This window comes from Quercus robur, chromosome 11, assembly GCF_932294415.1.
Source record: "Quercus robur chromosome 11, dhQueRobu3.1, whole genome shotgun sequence".
NCBI classification, from domain to species: Eukaryota; Viridiplantae; Streptophyta; class Magnoliopsida; order Fagales; family Fagaceae; genus Quercus; species Quercus robur.
In genome coordinates this window covers 13,161,034-13,182,700 of record NC_065544.1, presented here as the reverse complement: position 1 = coordinate 13,182,700, position 21,667 = coordinate 13,161,034, and the positions used below count along the sequence as shown (strand labels likewise).

Below are 21,667 nucleotides of genomic sequence, written 5' to 3'. Positions count from 1 at the left end.
GCATAAGTTAATAATTTGTAAAATTAAGTGCACGAGTGGTTGTGTTAGTACCATTGGTACTATGAAAGTAGCCCAAGAAACCAAAACGAAATCATGACCACTAGTTCTTGAGAAAAGAGAGGTACCTATGGTTATAAATTGGGTTCCACTCCAATGACAAAATTGCAGCTTAAACTCTTTGAAGCACTCATCTATACGAGAGATAGTGAGAGAGAGAGATGGAAGTTGTTCAAGTGCTCCACATGAATGGTGGAATAGATGAAACAAGTTATGCAAACAACTCCCTGATTCAGGTAATCTTAATTACCAAACCCCTCCCACCAATATTTTCAAAGTACACACAGTTGGGTTACATGATTTTAAATTTCCCAATTAATTGATTGCTCAAGTATACCAAATGGGCAATTTTGTGTGCCACATTTTTTTCTAATATGCAAAAACAAAAAAAAAAAAAAAAAAAAAAACAAAAAAAAAAACAGAAAAACAAAAAATTTGCTGCCCTGGTTCGATTGACTTATGCAAAAGAGGAGGAAAAATTAAGATAGCTCACTGATCAGCAATTAAAAAAAATAAATAAATAAATAAGAGCACATGTCAGCTCATTACAATTTTACAATACACAACATTTTCTTCGTACTTTTTTAAACAAGGGTTCATATGATCTATTATAATCTAGTGTACAATAAAAATTGTGTCGGCAATGAATTCAAGAAAAAGTAATGCTATTCCATGATCTGTCTCAAAATTTATTTTTCATTGTTATTTTTTGAGGAATGCTACTCCAATTATAACATGCTATTCCATTAATTATTAATATATATATATATATATATTTAGTGTTTTAGCATTGGGGGGGGGGGGGGAATTTGGAAGTTGGATGTTTAATTTCCTTTGAAAGTACAGGATGAAAGTGCCAAGACAGTTGCATTACAAGTTCTTGGCACTTAATAAAAAAAAAAGTTTAAAATAGTTTTTACACTAAGTTCATCTCTATCTTTATTGTTAAATTGCAATTAGCATGTTTGTATCTTGTAATCAAAATCATAGATAAAGGACAGTCATTTGAATAGTTTATGTGCATAATAATGTAGATTATAACTCATTCACACTATTAATTGGTTTGGACAGAAAAAAATAATATCTTTGGCCAAACACATCTCAGAGGAAGCTATATATAACCAACCTCTACTGCAGCACCTTGCCAAGGAGCCTAGCCATCGCTGACTTGGGTTGTTCTTCTGGACCAAACACTTTGTTTTTGGTTTCTGAACTTATCAAGGTAGTGGACAAGCTTCGCCAAAAACTAGGTCATGAATCACCTAAATATCAAGTATTTTTGAACGACCTTCCAGGGAATGACTTTAATACCATTTTCAAGTCATTGCCAAACTTCCAAAAACAAATGAGTTATCAAATGGGGCCTGGTATTGGTCCATGTTTGTTCTCAGGAACTCCTGGTTCCTTCTATCGCAGGCTTTTTCCAAGCAAGAGTCTGCATTTTGTCCACTCTTCTTCTAGTCTCCATTGGTTATCTCAGGTAACATATTCTTTAAATAGGAAAAAAAGGTTAATGTAATTATTAATTAATAATATCCATAGTGTGTGATTGATAAACTACCACTTTATCCAAATGCCAACTGGTGTGATTTTTAACTTTTTAAATAAGAGATAGACTGAAAGCAAGGTTCAAATTCTAAGAAATTCACTTTGATACTAAAAGAAATTCGCATTCCATATCTTGAATTTTAAGCAAGAAATTCAAACCTCATTATTATTGTGAAGTAATGATTTATCATTTTGTGTAATGATTGCATACAACATTGCTATTATTCTTTTCTTTTCTTTTTAATTCCTCTCATATCAGGTATGAGAGAAATGTTGTATGCAACTATTAAACCAACTATCACCTCAAATTCAGCAATTATGTAATGAGTAATTTATATTTCAATCACTCAACAGTAACCTTAGCATTTAATTAATCTTAAATATTGAATAGAAAGACACTGTTATTCATATTCTTTAGGTCAATTGGTATTGCTAAGTTAACAAAGTCATAGTAAGATATGTTTTTGGTAATACATGCTTGGACAAAATTGGCATCTGCCCTTTTCGGGCAAAATAAATAGCATTCTACCCCATTTCCCAAACTAATTAGGGAAATGACCCTCTTTTGAAAATCGATTTTCTCAAAATTGAGTTAAAAAAAAAAAAAATTTCTGAAACCCTATAGTGGCGTTTTAAAGAGTCTATAGTGACATTTTAATGACCTATAGTGGCATTTTGTACTCGATTTCTATGAAGTCAAGTTACATGCAATTTTTTTACCTATAACTCAATTTCATGGAGCTTGAGTTAAAAAACGTCACTATAGGTCCTTAAAAACGTCACTATAGGACTTAACTCGATTTTGAAAAAGTCGATTTTCAAAAGAGGGTCATTTCCCTAATTAATTTGGGAAAAGGGGTAGAATGCTATTTATTTTGCCCAAAAAGGGCAGAAGCCAATTTTTTCCATACATGCTTTATCATTTTCCTTTAATCTAACTATGCTTATCAATTGATCTTAAATAACCCTAGCATTCAATTGATCTTAAATACTGAAGATAAAGACATAGTTATCCATATTCTTAAGGTCTTTTTTTTTAGGGGATTCTTAAGGTCAATCGGTATTGCTAAGTTAACAAAGTCAATTAAGATATGCTTCTGGTAATACATGCTTTAATATTTTCTTTTAATATAACTATTCAAAATTTATGTGCTTAGAGTCTAGCTCAAGGTATCTCCTAATATTTACAACAGAGACATTCAAGACTTAAATCACCACTCCCTTATTGTTACTATCGAATTATAAATAATAATAAAGAACCATTCAAGATCTAGTAAATTGCCAAATATAGTTCACACTTTATTGGCATGACAATGAAAAATACATTAATACTATGAATTTTATTGTGCAATAGGTTCTAGAAGGGTTGGATAATAAAAAAGGGAACATATACATGGCATGTACAAGCCCGCCAAATGTTCTTAGGGCATACTATGAGTAATATCAAAGAGATTTTTCAATGTTTTTGAAGTGTCATGCAGAGGAGTTGGTGGTAGGAGGGGGAATGGTTAAAGAAGAAGAAAAGTCAGCAATACACAAAAGGAAAGACTAACAGAGCAACAAATTTGGAAATCATTCATTCCTAGACAAATCACACAAAATCCTTTGCCATCACTCAATCAACACCATATTTGGCTCTCTTACCGTTACTGAAGATCAGCAAATGATTTGGCTCCAAGAGAAAATCACTCCACTCATAATTATACACCTTGAATCATTTTGAAATTCTTCTCTGTACAAACACTGATCATTTGTATATAAATACATATGTATAACTTCTCTCATTGACATTGAGAGGAGGCCCTTTGAATAATATAATTACTCAATTTCTTCTTTATGGTATCAAAGCAAACCACGTTTGTTGTGGTAGTGTAAAACCTTCTATTTTTTTTTTTTTCTTTATCTTGCTTATGGCTTTGTCTACATCATCATCCTCTCTCAATATCACCACCATTGCACAGATTGCTGCAATGGTTGGGGAAAAATTATCTACGAAAAATTTTGTCATGTGGAGAGACCAACTGCCACCATTAATTGAGAGCATTCAAATGGTGGACCACATTGTGGAAAACCCAAACCAACCCAAGGCATTGCAAATCTCCTCAGATGGAAAAGAAGAGCCAAACCCATAATATGCCATATGGAAGAAAGATGACCAACTCATAAAAAGCCTTATCACAGCGACTTTGACTTCAAAAGTTAAGTCTTACTATTGGCTTGACCATCGCACAAGAGGTGTGGAAGTGTCTTGAAGATTGGTTTGCTAACTGCTCTAAGGAGAGGTCACGCGACCTTACACGAAGACTTCAAGAAATTCGCAAAGAGAATCATCGATCGCTAGATGAATACCTTTATGAGTTAAAGGTAATTTGTGATGAACTAGCAGCAATACACAACTCTGTGGATGATGAGGATAAGGTTTATTGGGTTCTCAAATCTCAATGGTCTTAACAAAAATATGACAACTTTGTCACTGCAATGCGAGTAAGATCACCCCTCCCCTCTTTTGAAAAATTTGTTACTTCTTTATCCATCTATGAACACAGACATCAAGATAGTAGCTTGAATGAAAATCAAGCCTTCTTCTCTCAAAGCCAAAATAGAGGCAGAGGAAATTCACATAATTGAAATCTAGGGCACCGTGGAGGCAATCATTTTAGTTCAAGAGGGCAAGGATTTACTCCATCACAACACAATTGTGGTTCACATTTTGGAAGCACTCCAACTAGATCCTCTAGTCAATCACAACGACCATCACAATCTATGGATGAACATAGCCAACACCAACGACCCTCCATCATTTGTCAAATCTGCAACAAGCCTGGACATAAGGCTTTCTATATGGGGCATTATTCCCCCTCAGGCCCATTGTTCATAGAATCCATTACGATGATGCCACGTGTACAATTCCTTGAACTTGTTGGGCCTTGAGCCTTGGACCTCAAGACACCGTGTGCAGTTGTGTATTTTGTTGGGCCCACAACCTTGGCCCAGACAAGCCTAGACACCCATCCAAAGCCCAAAAACCACAATGGAGCCATTATGGCATGAACGGCAAAGGTGAGACCTTGCCAATCAACTCTAACCTAGCCGGGAAGTGCAATTTGCTGGTAATTTGCCGGGCAAATCTTTTGATGTGGGAATCAGTTCCGATGCCACTTCTACCACACCCCACTCCCAACTAAACACCCACTTAAGGATAACAAGAAAGTAATTATAAACCCTCCACTAATCTCAAGCTATAAAGAGGAGAAGGGGATGAAGAAAAAGGGGGTGGTTGAAAGGTTCCATAAGAAACTGAGAATAGAGGGAGCAAGAGAAGCATCAGAAGAGTAGGGGAATTCATAGTGTAAGGTTGCTTTGTGGAGTCTCCGTGTCATGAACTACCCAGAGTAGGAAACTCAAAACCCACACTACAAGTAAATTGTGAGCCCAAGTGGGGGTTGGCCCATTAACCACATTTTTGGTGCGCACACTATCAATTGTAGAAATCGATACAACCATGCCTATCAAGATGAAGAGATACCACAAGCCTTAGCAGCACTCTCTATATCAAATCCCAACAATCCTGAATGGATTCCTGACTCAGGTGCCACCTCTCATATGACTAATGATGCAGGTAAACTCTTGCTTGCTCACTCCTAAGTTTAGGAGACCATAGCAATATAATTCTCGAAGTGCCAAGGTCGAATCACAAGGAGCAGGATAGATTTAAAGACAATATAATTAAACAAAATTTTGGGTAAAGAAGAAAATAATTTTTCTTGGTGATTGTTAACAAGAATAATAAAAAAAACTGATTTAAATCAATAATGTAAATACTAGGGCATCGGGGTGTTTCCCTATATCGATATGAAATTCTTTGTGATCTAAGAAATTATATATTTCATAATTGATTGTTCTTATACAATTAAATACTTATGATTTAGTTGAACTGAGACAATTCAAGAATGTATGATAACCTAGATTAATAATGCAGCTAGAAAAGTTTTCAGAAAAAACCCATTCACTTTAAAACCTAATTTCTATTTGAAACTATTAGAAATTCATCTAAGCAATAAGAAAAAAATGATTGAACTTATTGAAAGCATGGAAGAATACATCAAAAGAAATCTAATTGAACAATCACATATGTTGTTGATAAAATCCTAGAAAGAATCACATTGAAAATTCATACCGTATAGAAGAAACATAACCCCTAGCCCTAGCAAAGAGTTTAGGCTGCCATTAGAGAAAGAAAAATACAAATTTTTCTCTGCCAAAATTTGTTCTACACAGCCTCCCTTCAAAACCCTAACATCAAAAGTCCAAAGTAAATAAAACTTTTACTATTTTAATTTCCGTCCAGATCTACAGCAGTAACTTGTGAGAATTTCGGCCTTCAAAAATTGAGAATTTCGAAAAACTCAAAACTAGAAAGTTGTAGATATTTAAGTCACGGTTCCAACCCATCTAGTCTTATGTTAATTGGATTTTTGAGGAGAGAGATACGCCCAAAATACTGATCAGTGCTCAAATTAGATTTTTCCTTCTCAGATTCTGCCTCTTTAATTTCTTTCCTTATTTGAAGCTTCCAATCATGGTAGACGATCCAAGCACTCCAACTGCACCTCCTTAGACATTTAAGCATGGTCCTTTAGTTCCACTTTAATTCTAGTTTGGCCTCCATTCTCTCACAAATTCCTGTAAACTCATATTTCTCACATGATTTCCTGAAAGTAGAAAATTACACATAATGAATAGCATCTTATTCAAGAAATTATGTAAAGATAAATAATAGAAACTAATGCAAATCATGGCTTAATTATACAAATTAAGCATAGTAATAAGGAGATAACGCCCACATAAATATATAACAAGTATATAGGAATAGGTCCAAAAAAAATTCAAGACCGCTACTTTTATTCTAAGAGCACTAGCAATAGTGGTGCTAAATAGTTATATCATATATAGCTATTTTTAGCACCACTAAGAGCATTCTCATCAGCTCTCTCATGAAAAATGCCATTTTGACACGTCAAAAACCTACTTTATCATTTTAGCACATTATTTCACAATATCTCATTTATCAAATGTTCTATTCTTCAATCCCATACATTAAAATAATATATACATCACATTAAAATATCATTAAAAAAAAAACCCAAAAGCGTAAAACCCAGTTCTTGTGGGAGTGATGCGACGGAGTGGGAGACCCATCAAACCCATCCCAAATCAAAGAATCCAAAAGCGTCGGAGGTGGGAGATCCATCAAACCCAGCTCTTGTGACTCCAAGCATAAGTGAGGAGTCACGGACGGAGAAGAGACCTGCATGAGGGTGAGGAGGAACCGCCAGGTAGCGTCATGGACGAGCTGTTTGGCGTCGCCGAGGCGCTCGACAATGAAGGGGATGAGGGCGGTGTTGAAGTGGTCGCCGGAGAGCACAGCGGCAGAGACCAAAGCTTGAAGCGTGCCTTGGGAGACTCTGAATTTGTTGACCGAGAAGAGATGTGTTGGGAGGAGAGAAGAAAACTTAACAAAATAAGCATAAAAATTTTGGCATTCTCGTCCGTACACTCTCATATTTGAGAGCGTACTATAGCATTTCTCAAAATTTTGGCACATATAACACACCTGATGATGCTCTATTTTTGGTGTTTGGTATGCCAAATGCCAAATATTATAGCATTTAACACATTTAGCACACCTAATGGTAATGCTCTAAATATCAAAATGTACCCTGCAATAGTAGAGCCAAACCTATATTTTTTGGCTCCACAGCTATAGTGCACAGCTACTTTTTGCTGTGCACTGTAGCTGAAAGGTAAAAAAAAAATATATATATATATATATATATATATATTTTGTGTTCACACTGCTTTTGTCTCTCTCCTCACTACCTCTTTGTGTCTCTCCCAATGTCCACCATGCGGTCACACTACTTTTAGTTGTGGTTGTGTTTTGATGGTTGAATGAAATATTATTTTATTGTAGTGTTTATATTATTTTATTGTATTAAAAGCTAAAATAAAACCACCGTTGTTGGATGTGAAAATGTAAAATAGATAAAGTGACTTTTTATAATGATAAAAAGCTAAAAATTTGGCTCCACTGCTGTGGATACTCTTTATAAATTAGTTATCTATCAAATTCCTTGGTTGATATCTATCATTATTGTAATTTAGGAATTTGAGACAAATCTAACTTCGACTAGTGTATGTGATTGAATAATTCTAGCGACACGTCCAATTATATACTTAAATTCATAACTTGTTCATTTATATGATTGTGAGTAGTGGATATTTTTTTCACATTACTAACTTGTGAATGCGGCCCGCCACTTTTCGCTGACCACTCATAATTGTACAAGTTTCACAATTTGTGAAATTAAGTGTAAGAGTGGTTCTTTTCTCCAAAAAAAAAAAAAAGTGTAAGAGTGGTTGTGTCAGTACTCATCAGCATTGGTACAATGAATGTAGCCTAAGAAACCAACTTCGACTAGTGTACGTGATTGAATAATTCTAGCAACACGTCCAATTATATACTTAAATTCACGACTTGTTCATTTATATGATTGTGAGTAGTCGATATTTTTTTCACATTACTAACTTGTGAATGTGGCCCACCACTTTTCGCTGACCACTTTACAAGTTTCACAATTTGTGAAATTAAGTGTAAAAGTGGTTCTTTTCTCAAAAAAGTGCAGGAGTGGTTGTGTCAGTACTCAGTAGCATTGGTACAGTGAATGTAGCCCAAGAAACCAAAACGAAATCATGGCCACTAGTTCTTGAGAAAAGAGAGGTACCAATGGTTATAAATTGGGTTCCACTCCAATGACAAAATTGCAGCTTAAACTCTTAGAATCACTCATCTATACAAGAGAAAGTGAGACAGAGAAAGAGATGGAAGTTGTTCAAGTGCTCCACATGAATGGTGGAATAGATGAAACAAGTTATGCAAGCAACTCCCTGATTCAGGTAAACTTAATTACCAACCCCCTCCCACCAGTATTTTCAAAGTACATACAGGTGGGGTACATACTTTTCCACTTCCCAATTGATTGATTGCTCAAGTGTACCAAATGGGCAATTTTGTGTGCCACATTGTGTTCTAATTTTTTTTTGACAAAACATTGTGTTCTAATTAATATGCAAAACAAAACAAAACTTTGCTGCCCTGGTTTGATTGACTTATGCATGCAAAGAGGAGGAAAAATTAAGACAGTTTGAATATAAGATACATGCTAGCTTACTCAGCATTTAAAAAATAAAATAAGAGCACATGTCAACTCATTACGATTTTACAATACATAACTTTTTTTTCATACTTTTTAAAACAAGGGTTGATATGATTGCTATAATCTAGTGCACAATAAAAATTGTGTCAGCAATGAATCCAAAAAGTAATGCTACTCCATGATTTGTTTCAAATTTTATTTTTTGAGGAATACTACTCCAATTATAACATGCTATGTCATTGATTATTAAAAAGAAAAATAATATGTATATATATATATATAGTCTTTGAAAGTGCCAAGACAGTTGCATTACAAGTTCTTGGCACTTCATAAAAAAAAATAGTTTAAAATAGTTTTACACTAAGTTCATCTCTATCTTTATTGTTAAATTGCAATTAGCATGTTTGTATCTTATAATCAAAATGATAGATAAAGGACGGTCATTTGAAAAGTTTATGTGCATAATAATGTAGATTATAACTCATTCAAACTATTAATTGGTTTGGACAGAAAAAAGTAATATCTTTGACCAAACACATCTCAGAGGAAGCTATAACCAATCTCTACTGCAGCACCTTGCCAAGGAGCCTAGTCATCGCTGACTTGGGTTGTTCTTCTGGACCGAACTCTTTGTTTTTGGTTTCTGAACTTATCAAGGTAGTGGACAAGCTTCGCCAAAAACTAGGTCATGAATAACCTGAATATCAAGTATTTTTGAACGACCTTCCAGGGAATGACTTTAATACCATTTTCAAGTCATTGCCAAATTTCCAAAAACAAATGAGTTATCAAATGGGGCCTGGTATTGGTCCATGTTTGTTCTCAGGAACTCCTGGTTCCTTCTATGGCAGGCTTTTTCCAAGCAAGAGTCTGCATTTTGTCCACTCTTCTTATAGTCTCCAATGGTTATCTCAGGTAACATGTTCGTTAAATCGGGAAAAAAGGTTAACATAATTAATAATATCCATAATCATGTGATTGATAAACTACCACTTTATCTAAATGCCAACTGATATGATTTTTAACTTTTTAAATGAGAGGTAGACTGAAAACAAGATTCAAATTCAAAGAAATTCGCTTTGATACTAAAAGAAATTCGCATTCTTTATCTTGAAATTTAAGCAAGAAATTCAAACCTCATTATTATTGCGAAGTGATGATTTATTATTTTGTGTAATGATTGCATACAACATCCCTCTATTATTATTATTTTTTTTTTAAATACCTCTCATATCAGGTATGAGAGAGATGTTATATGCAACTATTACACCAACTATCACGTCAAATTGAGCAGTTATGTAATGAGTAATTTATATTTCAATCACTCAACAATAACCTTAGCATTTAATTAATCTTAAATACTAAATAGAAAGACTCTGTTATTCATACTCTTTAGGCCAATTGGTATTGCTAAGTTAACAAAGTCATAGTAAGATATGTTTTTGGTAATACACTTTAGCATTTTCCTTTAATCTAACTATGCTTATCAATTGATCTTAAATAACCCTAGCATTCAATTGATCTAAAATACAGAAGATAAAGACATAGTTATCCATATTCTTAAGGTGTTTTTTTTTTTTTTTTTTTTTTTTGAGGGGATTCTTAAGGTTGACTGGTATTGCTAAGTTAACAGAGTCAATTAAGATATGCTTTTGGTAATATACATGCTTTAGCATTCTCTTTCAATATAACTATTCAAAATATATATGCTTAGAGTCTAGCTCAATTGGCACGACCTCCTAATATTTACAACAAAGACATTCAGGACTTAAATCACGTACCACTCCCCCATTATTTCTATTGAATTATAAATAATAATAAAGAACCATTCAAGATCTGATAATGGTAAATTGCCAAATATAGTTCTCACTTTACTAGCATTACAATGAAAAATACATTAATAATATGAATTTTATTGTGCAATAGGTTCCAGAAGGGTTGGATAATAATAAAGGGAACATATACATGGCATGTACAAGCCCGCCAGATGTTCTTAGGGCATACTATGAGCAATATCAAAGAGATTTTTCAATGTTTTTGAAGTGTCGTGCAGAGGAGTTGGTGGCAGGAGGGGGAATGGTATTAACCTTTTTAGGAAGAAGAAGTGAAGATCCATCTAGCAGAGAGTGTTGTTCTATTTGGGAGCTTTTGGCAATGGCACTCAATGACGTGGTCTCTGAGGTAACATTGGCTACTACAAATTAAACTTTGGGTAATAAATGATGGAAAGTTTCTATTAGTTTCACTTAATTATGATTAGTATACTCCTAATTAATTAATTAATTCCAAATTTTTGATTGCTTAATCCAAATTTTTTAAACTACTGGAAATTTAGGGTGTGTTTGGATAGAACTTATTTTGCTAAAACTGAAAACTGAAAACACTGTAGCAAAATAATTTTTAAATGTGTGAATAGTACCGTGGGACCCATTTTTAATGAAAAAGTTGATAAAAAGTGTAATTTGTGGGTCCGTGAACAGTGCATATGTGCACTGTTCACTGCAGAAAGTCAACATTTGCGGTTACTATTCATTGAACAGTAACCGCAATACTCCAAAACAAAACACGTGAAAAAAAAAAAAAAAAAAAAAAAAAACAGAAACCCAGCAATTTATAACAAACGCAGACGCAAACGTGGTTAAACGTGGATCCAAACATTGCCTTAATAACTGAATGAGATTCTTCTACTTATTTTCAAAAAATATGCTCATAAATAACTTAACTTATGATTAATCTTCTTAAATGGTGACATTATTTGATTGTTAGGTGTTTTTTTTTCTTTTGTTTTTCAATCATGTATGTGATATTGCGCATTTAAGATACTTGCCTAGGGTCCCTTGAGGACACTCAAGTGGTGGATTTAATGGACTTAAAGGATGTGTGATAAACCAAGAGTTCTCCCCTTCCATCCACCACACTATCAATCCATAGAGTGCCTAAGGTTTTCATAGGTAGAGAGTAGAGTACTTTGGTCAATAATTGGACACCACTTGTTTATATGTGTGTGTGTGTCCGGTATGGTGTGTTGTTGTACGAAGTACGAACATTTTATTTATTTATTTTTGAATTAGTTCATGCAATTTTGAAAAATCAAGGGGCTCCAAATATGTTGATGTTGACCTGTAGGAGTTTCTTGATCATGTACTAATATAACAACTAACAACTAACAAGTATCTTTGTGCTTCTTATTTTTAGATTTTGATATATTATTATTATTATTATTATTATTATTTTATATATATATATATTTATAGCAATTCGTACTAGGAAAGAATAATTGTTCTCAAATTTGCATAAAATCTTTTGTGCTAAACCATATGATGTACATTCTAGGGACTCATAGATGAAGACAAAATGAATTCCTTCAATATCCCTCAATACACACCATCCCCATTAGAAGTGAAAACCGAAGTTTCAAAAGAAGGATATTTCTCAATTGATCACTTGGAGGTTTCTGCAATCAAATGGAATGATTTTGATGATGAATTCAATGCATCAAATGCATTTAGTGACGATGGATACAAAGTTGCAAAGTACATGAGAGCTGTGGCTGAATCCATGCTTGTTAGTCATTTTGGAGATGCAATAATTGACGAAGTTTTTCTTAGGTACAGGAAAATTATTGCTGATCGCATTTCTAAAGAGAATTGTCAATTTATCAATGTGACCATTTCTATTACAAAGATAGGATGATTAAGATTTTATATATGGGTGATCGAGAATATAATAATGGTCATTTCATCACATGAATGACTCGTGTTTGTGCTTATCTAATAATGTGGCAGGTCAAGCTCTTGTATTATTATTACAAGGTGTTGCCATGTATTATCATTTAGTGCTTTCATATGTAATTAAATCACGTGTATGAAAATTTGGTTTACTGGATTGTTCCCAGTGACCTTTAGTTTCCTACAATTTCTCTTTTTCTCAGCAATTTGGCATGAAGAATATTCAGAACTGCTCGGAAACTTGTGATGAGCATATCAACATGTTCTTTTCTTTATAATTTTGTTTCAATCTTTTTTTTTTCTTTATAACTCCGTCAAATATGTTTTTGATTTATTATACTACTATATCCTAATTTTACTTTATAATTTTGTTAATTAGTTTGAATACTCTTCCATTGTTTCCCCAACAATCTTTAGAAGAGATTTAGCCACTTTTTAATTAATAAACCTCCCATTTAAAATATTAAAAATTTCATGCATTGAGCTCCACTTATTAAGGGGGGATTTAAGCCCATGTGTGAGAGGTGTTTAAGTTTTTTAAAGAATCAGTAATCTATTAGTTTCAAATATGTTGAAATTTGAGATTTTTGCTGAAAATCACTACAAAATATGGTCTGAGCATTTGCTTTTTTATTTGGATTCAATTTGTGTGAACTATGTTTTGTTTACGTTTCTTGACTGTGTACTTGCTTAATATTCCTTAACATGTCTTTTCTACAGTTTCTTTGGATTATGAAAAGGATAATCACATATATTAGGTCATGTTTTGTGTTATCTATCAAATTATTTATCTGATATCTACCGTCTATATCCATATAATATCTAAAAGCTGAACAGTAACATTTATGGTTGTCATGTTCATGTTAATTAAGCTACATTAGCATTTCGGTCCAATTTAGTTCATTTCGAACCACTTGGGTTCATTTGGTCCACTTTGATCCATTTGATCTATTTTTGTTGACTTTGGTTCATTTTGGTTCATTCGGTCCATTTCAATCTATTTTGGTCAATTTTGGTCCAATTTGGTTTACTTCGGTCTACTTCAATCCAATTTGGACTAATTGGGCCTTAAATTGATTCTTTTGTATTTTTGTCTTATCAATATTAGGCTCAATTTTTTTTTTTTTTTTTTTTGGATGAAAAGTATTAAATTTTATTCTATTTTGCCCAAACCCTTTAGTTTTGGGCTAAAAAATACAATTAAAATAGGCATTAGAAATTAGAGATATGGGCCCTAAAAAATCAAGAAAAATGATCGATATTCACAAGATTACCTTAAAATTCAATTTTCAATAATATAGACATTAAATTATATTTGGAAAGAAAAAAAAAATCTACAATACTACACTTATATAATATCTTAAATTGAATGTAACATGTTAAATGTGTTCTATGGAACGGGGGTGTACATTTAAAAAAAAAAAAAAAATTTCTTGGATATGTTGAAATTAGTAAACTGATTGTCGTACATTAAAAAAAAAAAATCTTTTTTATAACATCTTCTCCATTTATATAAAACAATATTATAATTATGTAATTTAAATCTTTTTTCTATTAAATTAAGATTTTCTATATATATAAATATATATATATATATATATATATATATCTCACTATGTATTGTTGTTGAATGCTAAATATATTATATGTTTCATTACCTAAAACTTATAAAAATAGCACATATTTTTTAAATACAAATTTTACATTTTATTTTTATAAAATAATTATATCACAGTTATAAAATAATTATAACAAATCAGAAAAAATCCAAATGGATTGAAAAAATAAGCTCACACACACAGACACACCCTCAGAGCAGCATATAGAAGTCCAATAATAAACAAGGAAAGGATAAAGAAAACAGAATAACACCAAATTAGCAGGAGCTTGGAGTGGGAGGAAATTAAGAAGTCCTTTTTTAACAAGGAGAGGGCGACAAACATGTTCAAAGACTAACCAACATCAATAATAACATGAGAATATAAATAAAAATTGTCACTGGACACAAGGTTATTGGCAAAGCTTCGGGGGGAGAAAGAGTGGTGTCAATGGTTTGTGGCTTTGGGAGAAGGTGTTGGCTGGTTTGATTGGGGGTTGTGTGTAGAGGGGCTGAAGGCTATATGAAAAGGAAAAAAAATGTTACTCTTGTTTGGACAAAAAATAAATATTACACACCTCTTGAAAGTTAAAACTGCATTTTCCTAGTCAACCAAAAAAAATTTTTGGTTTTACCAAGATTTTAACAACAAACACCTAAATATACCAAGGGTCGGTTTGGAGTAAGGGAGAGGGAGAGTGAGTGGTCAGCCAATTCAATTTTACTCCCATCTACTCACTCTCTCCCTCAATCCAAACGGGCTCTAAAAGTATTTTCTTAAAACACATTTTTATGACATATTAGATCCAACCTAATTTTATAAACAAATAACTTATTAAAATAATAGTTTTAAATTGTATTTTTTTTATTATTATTTTTTTTTTTGTGTAACGTGTTCAACCCACCTCCCCTCTCCCCTCCCCAGAAAGAAACTATAAACGATTTTAATATTTTAAATTTCCAAGAGCATAAGATAGTATAAAATTATTATTCTTCTTTTTTAGTTTTTTTTGGGTAGAAAAAAGTATCAACTATAATGGAGTTAGACACGGCATTACAGGATGACGATATAAAGGTGCTCAAGTTCAGGCCCATTGGAGCTCATTCCTAAGAACTCTCCATTTTCAATCCAAACTCAAATTTGGGCCTTAACTATTATTCCTCTTTAGTCCAACAGTTGTCCGTTTTCTTTTCTTTTTTCAAGTTTTATTGGGGTGAGTGAGTAGGATTATTATATTTGTTGAGAATTAAGAAGAATATATCATTTAAAAATTTGATTTCAGTTAAACCCAGAATTTTGACTTGGGAATAACTAAAGAATAATGACATGAAGAACCAAGCTTTTATCAGTATAGTTAGACACCTATCCAAAAATAAAATAATTGAGCTAGACAAAATAATTACTTCTCTAACTTGGTTTTCAAATTGAGTAAGCTTACCAACTCTAACTCTAACCGCATGGATGATGACTAATGCCCAACCACAACACCCAATAGGGCAAGATTAGTTAAACTTTCAATTTCAACCTTTGGACCTTTGGACATAAGGACATTTCTCCTACCCCAAGTTTATAATTTCTACCTGATATTTATTTGTTCAACTAATTTCACTTTGGTGCTCATCTTCACATCCGTTAAATAAACCAATATTCAGGTTTGTCAATGTATTAAACATCAACATAAGAGTTTTTTCTTCACTAGAGTACCAATTTTAAAATGTTTTGAAATTGATGAACTTATGACAACATAGAGCTTCTAGATATGCACTAAATTATGTTGAATAGAGAATAGGCAGTTGTTCAATTCGGTTTTGATTTGACTTTTGTTAGTTGGAATTGAAACTTCTACATCCTGTTCAATTTTAAGACTCTTATATTTTAGCTTAAGTGATAAAAATAGGGATAGAGTTGAGGGGGGTCTTAAAGCTCAAATCTTGCCAAGTATAAACTAAGAGGGTGATTGAAGTGACTCTATTTTATTTCACATACGATTTGAAGGCAAACCTGAAATCAAAGAAGCTTGGTTCATTTGCCATGTGGAATTTAAATATGCACAGTAATTCTTGTTGTTGACCAATTTAGTCGTTTTTCAGTGCAAAAATTCCCAACATTCACTGGAATTTTTAAATGTCTTGTTTGATGTTTCAATACAACAGTAATTTCCATCTGAAAAATTGAAGCTTGGACTGAACTTGTACTAAAAATCGAGTATTTTGTTTCAAACCTCTGACATTCCAATTCCAAAAGGTGAACTTGATGAAAATAATTCTGTATTTTCTATTGGACTATCCACCAGAACAACTTTTTCTCTGGTTCAATTTTTCTAATGACATAATTTAAAATTTTAGTAACATTAATTTCTTTTTGATAGTAAAAGACTCTGACAAATGTATCACTCTTCCAAGCTATTCACAGTTGCCAATAAGGACTTCTTGTTCCTAAATTTTGGCCAGCTTAATTTGCTACCGATTGATCCACTGTAACGAATACACTTGCTGAAACATTCAAATTTGTCTGAATCTGAACCCGGTTACCGGATATATTCCTCAAGGCATGGTTAGGGAACTGGCTGCTAGTAGAACTTAACGAGTATTGAACATGCCTAATAAGGTTAGGAAAAAGTAGAACATTATTAAAATCTACAACCCATGAGTTTCCTTCCCCATTAGCAGACCCCCTTGCAACAGTGGCCTTTAAATTCATCCCTTTGACATTGTTCCTATCAATCACAACTTGTTTGATATCTTTGAAAGGCCCATTGGATTGGTCCAATTGAACAATTTCAATTCCTTTGTCAGAGCCACCAAACATGTTATCAACAATATTGACCCCATTTGCAACCCCATTTATTGATTTTAGGACAATGTATGCATCACCAAGGAAAAAGCAATTAGAGATATCAAGTTGCACAGGGTCTTCAGCCACTATACCAGTGTAATCCAAATAAGAATTCACAATCCGGGTTTGTGTCAAACCAGGCAATTTCAGATAAATCCCAGTGCCACCAAAGCCAGTGGCCTTATTGTAGCAATGTACTCCAGTGAGTATGTTGGCTTGACCTGAAATTATTATTCCTGTAGCAGCTGAAAAAATTACCACATCTGTGACAGCATTATCATTGCCCATTAGGGTTATTGCAGTACCAGAGAAGTTCCTTTCGCCTTGATCTCCACCGGCAGTGATGTGTTGGCCGAGAAAGGAGTTTCGTATGTAGGTCTCATGGCCACTTTGGACTAAAATCCCATTAGTAGTGAAATGGACAATGTAACAGTTGTCTATGCTAGTTCTAAGTGAATTTATGACTGCAATGCCTCCACCCCTGTAGTTTGAATCTAACATGAGGTCTTTGAGGGTTATGTACTCATAATTGTAAGATGATGATGAGGATAGCTGTGCATCCATCGAACTCTTTCCGTTCACTTCATTCTTGCTATTCGATGAAGATGACAAGTCAATCAGATACCCATCAGTTGGAAAATCATCTGAGGCACGTAGTGTTCCTCCATGTATCTGTTTCATCAAATACAAAATTAACACAGCATCATTAAAGTGTAGGATAAAATAAGTCTTCAATTCTTAGCATTCATATAATTTATAGCTAAGGAATATTTTGGTGTCTTATAAAAAAGCAGTCTCTTTTTTGGTTTTGTGCATATAATATGGATTTGGTGCATTTTACTTTACATAGATCCAAAACTTTTAGATTGAACCATCCAAAAGACAAGTTTATTGCGATTCAGTCAAAATCATATAGCAATATTTTCCTTTAGATTAAAGAAAAGTATTTCCAAAAGCTGCCGCAAGGAGAATTTTCTTTCTCATGGCATCTAGGAGTCACGGAATATGTGTGATCTAAAAATCCTTTTCATAACTTCAATTAGAACCCAAGAAGAATGAGACTTTATTCTCTCTCTCTTTCTGTTTTTTTATTATCTAAAGTCAAGTATTCTAAGTCATGTATTCTAAGTCATGTTAGACCAACCGTTTAAAACATAAACAATTCGCACTTTGCAGGCTTAACTGATCGAGACCGCAGGAACATAAAGTCATAAAGATCTCTGTGTCAAACAAGGCACTTGGTCTTGCCACATAGGCCTATGGTGATGTGACAAGTGGTACCTACCACTTTTATAGAGGACCTTGTTAGATATTATTGGTACACAAAAGTATATAAAATTATCTTTTATACGAGAAAATCAACGCTTAATGAAGACAAAGTTAAGTAGTTTATAGTATACGTTTGTGAGAATCTATACCATGAAGTTTCCCAAACCGGTGGCCGGCAATCTTAGTGGTCGGCTAATAAGGTAATTGCCACCTTCAAGACTAAGCTTTGCACCACCAAGATTCTGTATTCCCTCTATCAATGACCCTTCACTTGGACGTTGAACTGCATCTGATATTGCTTTAAGGATTGCTTCTGTGCTGTCCATTTTCCCTGTTGGATCTGCACCGTATGATGTCACATGATACACACGAGAACTTGATACAACCTTCTCCACCATCATCACAAGCAAGAATGTTGGTCAGGACTATGAAATATTTAGCGAAGAAATGACAAAGAATTAATAATGTCATGTGAAATTAAAATTAATAGACTAGTTTATTGACTAAAGTCACTTTTTATTTCACCTTTTAACAAATAAGCTTGTCAAATCGCGTATATGTAAAATTTAAATATTGATGAACAAACTATATCAACCAAGAAAGAACCAAAATTAGCTGAGAGTTTTAAGAGAAACGTATCGGTACCGGTGGTTGCTGAGCAGCACTAGGAGAGGGTGAGATTGATGGTGAAAGAGCAATCGAGTCATGCCGGACAAAGGAGGCCTTGATGGCTTGCATTTTGCGCATTTGGTCATGATAATGACCACCAGAAAATTGACCCACCTGAGGTTGCTCTCCATAAACATGAATTAACAAGAAACTAAAACTAGCCAATCCCATAAACATGGACCATAGCAGAGCTTTTCTTGCCATTGTTGCTCCCTGCTCCTTCTCTCCTATATATGTAAAAGACAAGAGGTTGAGAGAAAACCTTACCACTTTATATATGCGTGAGAGAGATAGAAAAGATAGGGACTTGTGGGACATGGAAAGCGAGCCTATAACTAAGATTTGATAGAAAAATGGTTAGAAAATTATTCATATTAGATCATACACATGACACCTACATTGGCTCTCTTTTATATATATGTATGTTTATTTTTTATACGTGATAAATGAGAATTGCCTTGCCGCATAGGATTTTTGATTCTCTCTCTTCCCTGACAGAAAAGTAAGCTGTTACCAACTTCTTACTTTAAGGACCATGAGAAGTTTGACATAGTGTAAAAGGTTCATTCACACAGGTTCTGTTTATGTGAATTTGTACAATATTATAGTTAGATGGGGTTCCACGTACCATATTGTAGATCTCCCAAATATATAATCGTTTTTATTTATTTATTTATTTGGGATGAACCAATCTATTTTAGTTGGTTAACTGGTAGGTGATGATCTGGTGATGGTTGTTCCCTGGTGGAAATATGATAGCTTATAAATCAAGGACTCTTGATGTGGGCAGTTAGAGTGGTTTGTCACTTATTATATTGAAATAAAAGTGTGTATATATATATATATATATATATATATAAAAGGAAAATTATTAAATACTTCCGGAGTACCAGAAATGCGTAGTCTTCCCTCTCACATGAATAGTAGGTCTCACTTACCATGAATTTAATTAGTGGGACCCACCATTCATGTGATACCATGAATTTAATTAGTGGGACCCACCATTCATGTGAGAGGAGGGAATATGCATTTATAGTACTCCGGGAGTATACGATAATTTCTCTATATATAATTATTGACTTTTTTTTTTTTTTTTGAATGCATCACTCTAAATAAAAAAGAATATTAAATGGGAGACAATTTGAGACTCAAGGAAAAAATTTTAAATGGGTATTTATTTTATTTAAATATCACTTAAATAATACTTAGTTTATTAAGCATCAATTTAGTTAATGTTCTATATTTTTATTTTTATTTAAAAATCCATTATTCTCACAGTCTAATACGACTAATTCACTTGAGCAATACTAGTAATACTACTACCTTTACTGCATAGGCCTTACAACTAACGTATTACAAGTAGAAAAAATTGATTCAAACATTTATTTATTATATTATTTAAGTGGTACCAACCATATTTTTGCTACATTAGTTTATAATTTTTTTTGTAGTAATTTTGCCATAACTTCAATATTTTTCATTTACTTAATGGTGATTTGGTTAGATTACTATTAATCTTTTTTTTTTTTTTTTTTTTTGTGGAAAATGTTAAAGTTACTATAAAGAACTTAGAAACTGATTTGGAAAATAATGTGATTGGTGACACTTCTACAACTACAATAATAAATGAATAACAATTTATAAGATCTATGTAATAAAATTTGTAGTATTTCTATGATCATTCAATTTTTTTGGGCATTAAAAATGGAGGAAAAAATGTACAACTTATTTTTAATTCTTTTTTATATATAAAAAAACTAAAAAAAAAAAAAAAAAAAAATCACTTACTCTACCTTGCGGGGGCCTTTCTCTATTAAGGGGCCCTAGGCCTAAGGCTGGCCTTGCCAATAAGTCTACCCCTTCACTTGTGAGCCATCTAATGTCCCCCTTGAACGCAAATTGCCATTACTCAACAATGCATAGAGCTAAACATGAGAGTTTTTCCCAATCTACTTAAGGTCTGTTTGTATTGGGCGTCCGCATTTGCGCGTCCGCATTTTAGGCCTTTTTTTTTTTTAAACCAGCATGTTATGCACTGTTCATTGGCCATGAACAATGTATTTAGGCCAATGAATAGTGCCAAACAGTAATAAACAGTAAAAAAAATTATTTTTTTATTGTTTTCAATTTTCAATTTTCAGCAAAATAAATTGTATCCAAACGCACACTTAGTGAAACTCGTTAATGAACACTTTCCTTGTATAACAGTTGGACCTAATACCACCTCCTAGGATTTTGAGGTTATGAGAGCTGAACATTAACACCATAATGAGTCTCTTTGTGAGGGTTTCATAAAACATATTAAGACATTATCTAACTCAAAAAAAGTTTAAGTTTACAGATTTGGACCGAATTATGTTATATTAACAACTTCCACATGATTTGGGAGGAATAGGCCATGAGTTCAAATTCTCAGAGAAGACAAGATTGGTTTACCCAGGATTATTACTTGTCCTAGTGATGCTCTTAATTGCCCGGTGGGTCTAAATTTACTTTATAACTGAACCTAGTTGGGGGGCACCCATGATCCCCTGTACTAGAGGATTCATATATGAATGGACAAGCATTGCACAACAAATGTGTTTCACTCGTGCAATCTAGCCTAATTAGTGGCCAGCTTAATTAAGTTGAACATAAAATTGAGACATCAATAAATATATTAAGAAAACTGTAACTTTTCATTTTGGTTCAAGAAATTAAAGAAGGTAGGGGGACCTATACCAACTAAAAAACCAATGTTTGAGAA

General features: G+C 33.2%; 1 protein-coding gene and 2 pseudogenes across 1 annotated transcript; 2 read left to right on the top strand and 1 right to left on the bottom strand.

The window, feature by feature from the left end:
* Window positions 1-192: 192 nt before the first annotated feature.
* On the top strand, window positions 193-3,327 carry LOC126706210 (S-adenosyl-L-methionine:benzoic acid/salicylic acid carboxyl methyltransferase 2-like; annotated as a pseudogene).
* Window positions 3,328-8,445: 5,118 nt separating this feature from the next.
* LOC126707383 (S-adenosyl-L-methionine:benzoic acid/salicylic acid carboxyl methyltransferase 1-like) lies at window positions 8,446-12,828 on the top strand (annotated as a pseudogene).
* A 3,488-nt stretch (window positions 12,829-16,316) lies between these two features.
* LOC126706571 (polygalacturonase QRT3-like) lies at window positions 16,317-19,286 on the bottom strand. The gene is made up of 3 exons (XM_050406100.1): window positions 18,898-19,286; window positions 18,402-18,638; window positions 16,317-17,655 (listed from the first exon to the last, which is right to left on the bottom strand). The coding sequence occupies exons 1-3, from the start codon at window positions 19,237-19,239 to the stop codon at window positions 16,600-16,602; spliced, it is 1,635 nt and encodes a 544-aa protein (XP_050262057.1). The 5' UTR covers window positions 19,240-19,286; the 3' UTR covers window positions 16,317-16,599.
* Between the last annotated feature and the right edge of the window lie 2,381 nt (window positions 19,287-21,667).

What these genes read in the sequence shown, in the direction of transcription:
- LOC126706571 (XM_050406100.1), bottom strand. Translation starts at nt 19,239, where the DNA reads ATGTCCCACAAGTCCCTATCTTTTCTATCTCTCTCACGCATATATAAA. An exon ending in GTGCTGCTCAGCAACCACCG is followed by an intron (nt 18,639 to 18,897) that starts GTACCGATACGT and finishes ATGGTGGAGAAG; the next exon opens with GTTGTATCAAGTTCTCGTGT. An exon ending in CCGGTTTGGGAAACTTCATG is followed by an intron (nt 17,656 to 18,401) that starts GTATAGATTCTC and finishes TTGATGAAACAG; the next exon opens with ATACATGGAGGAACACTACG.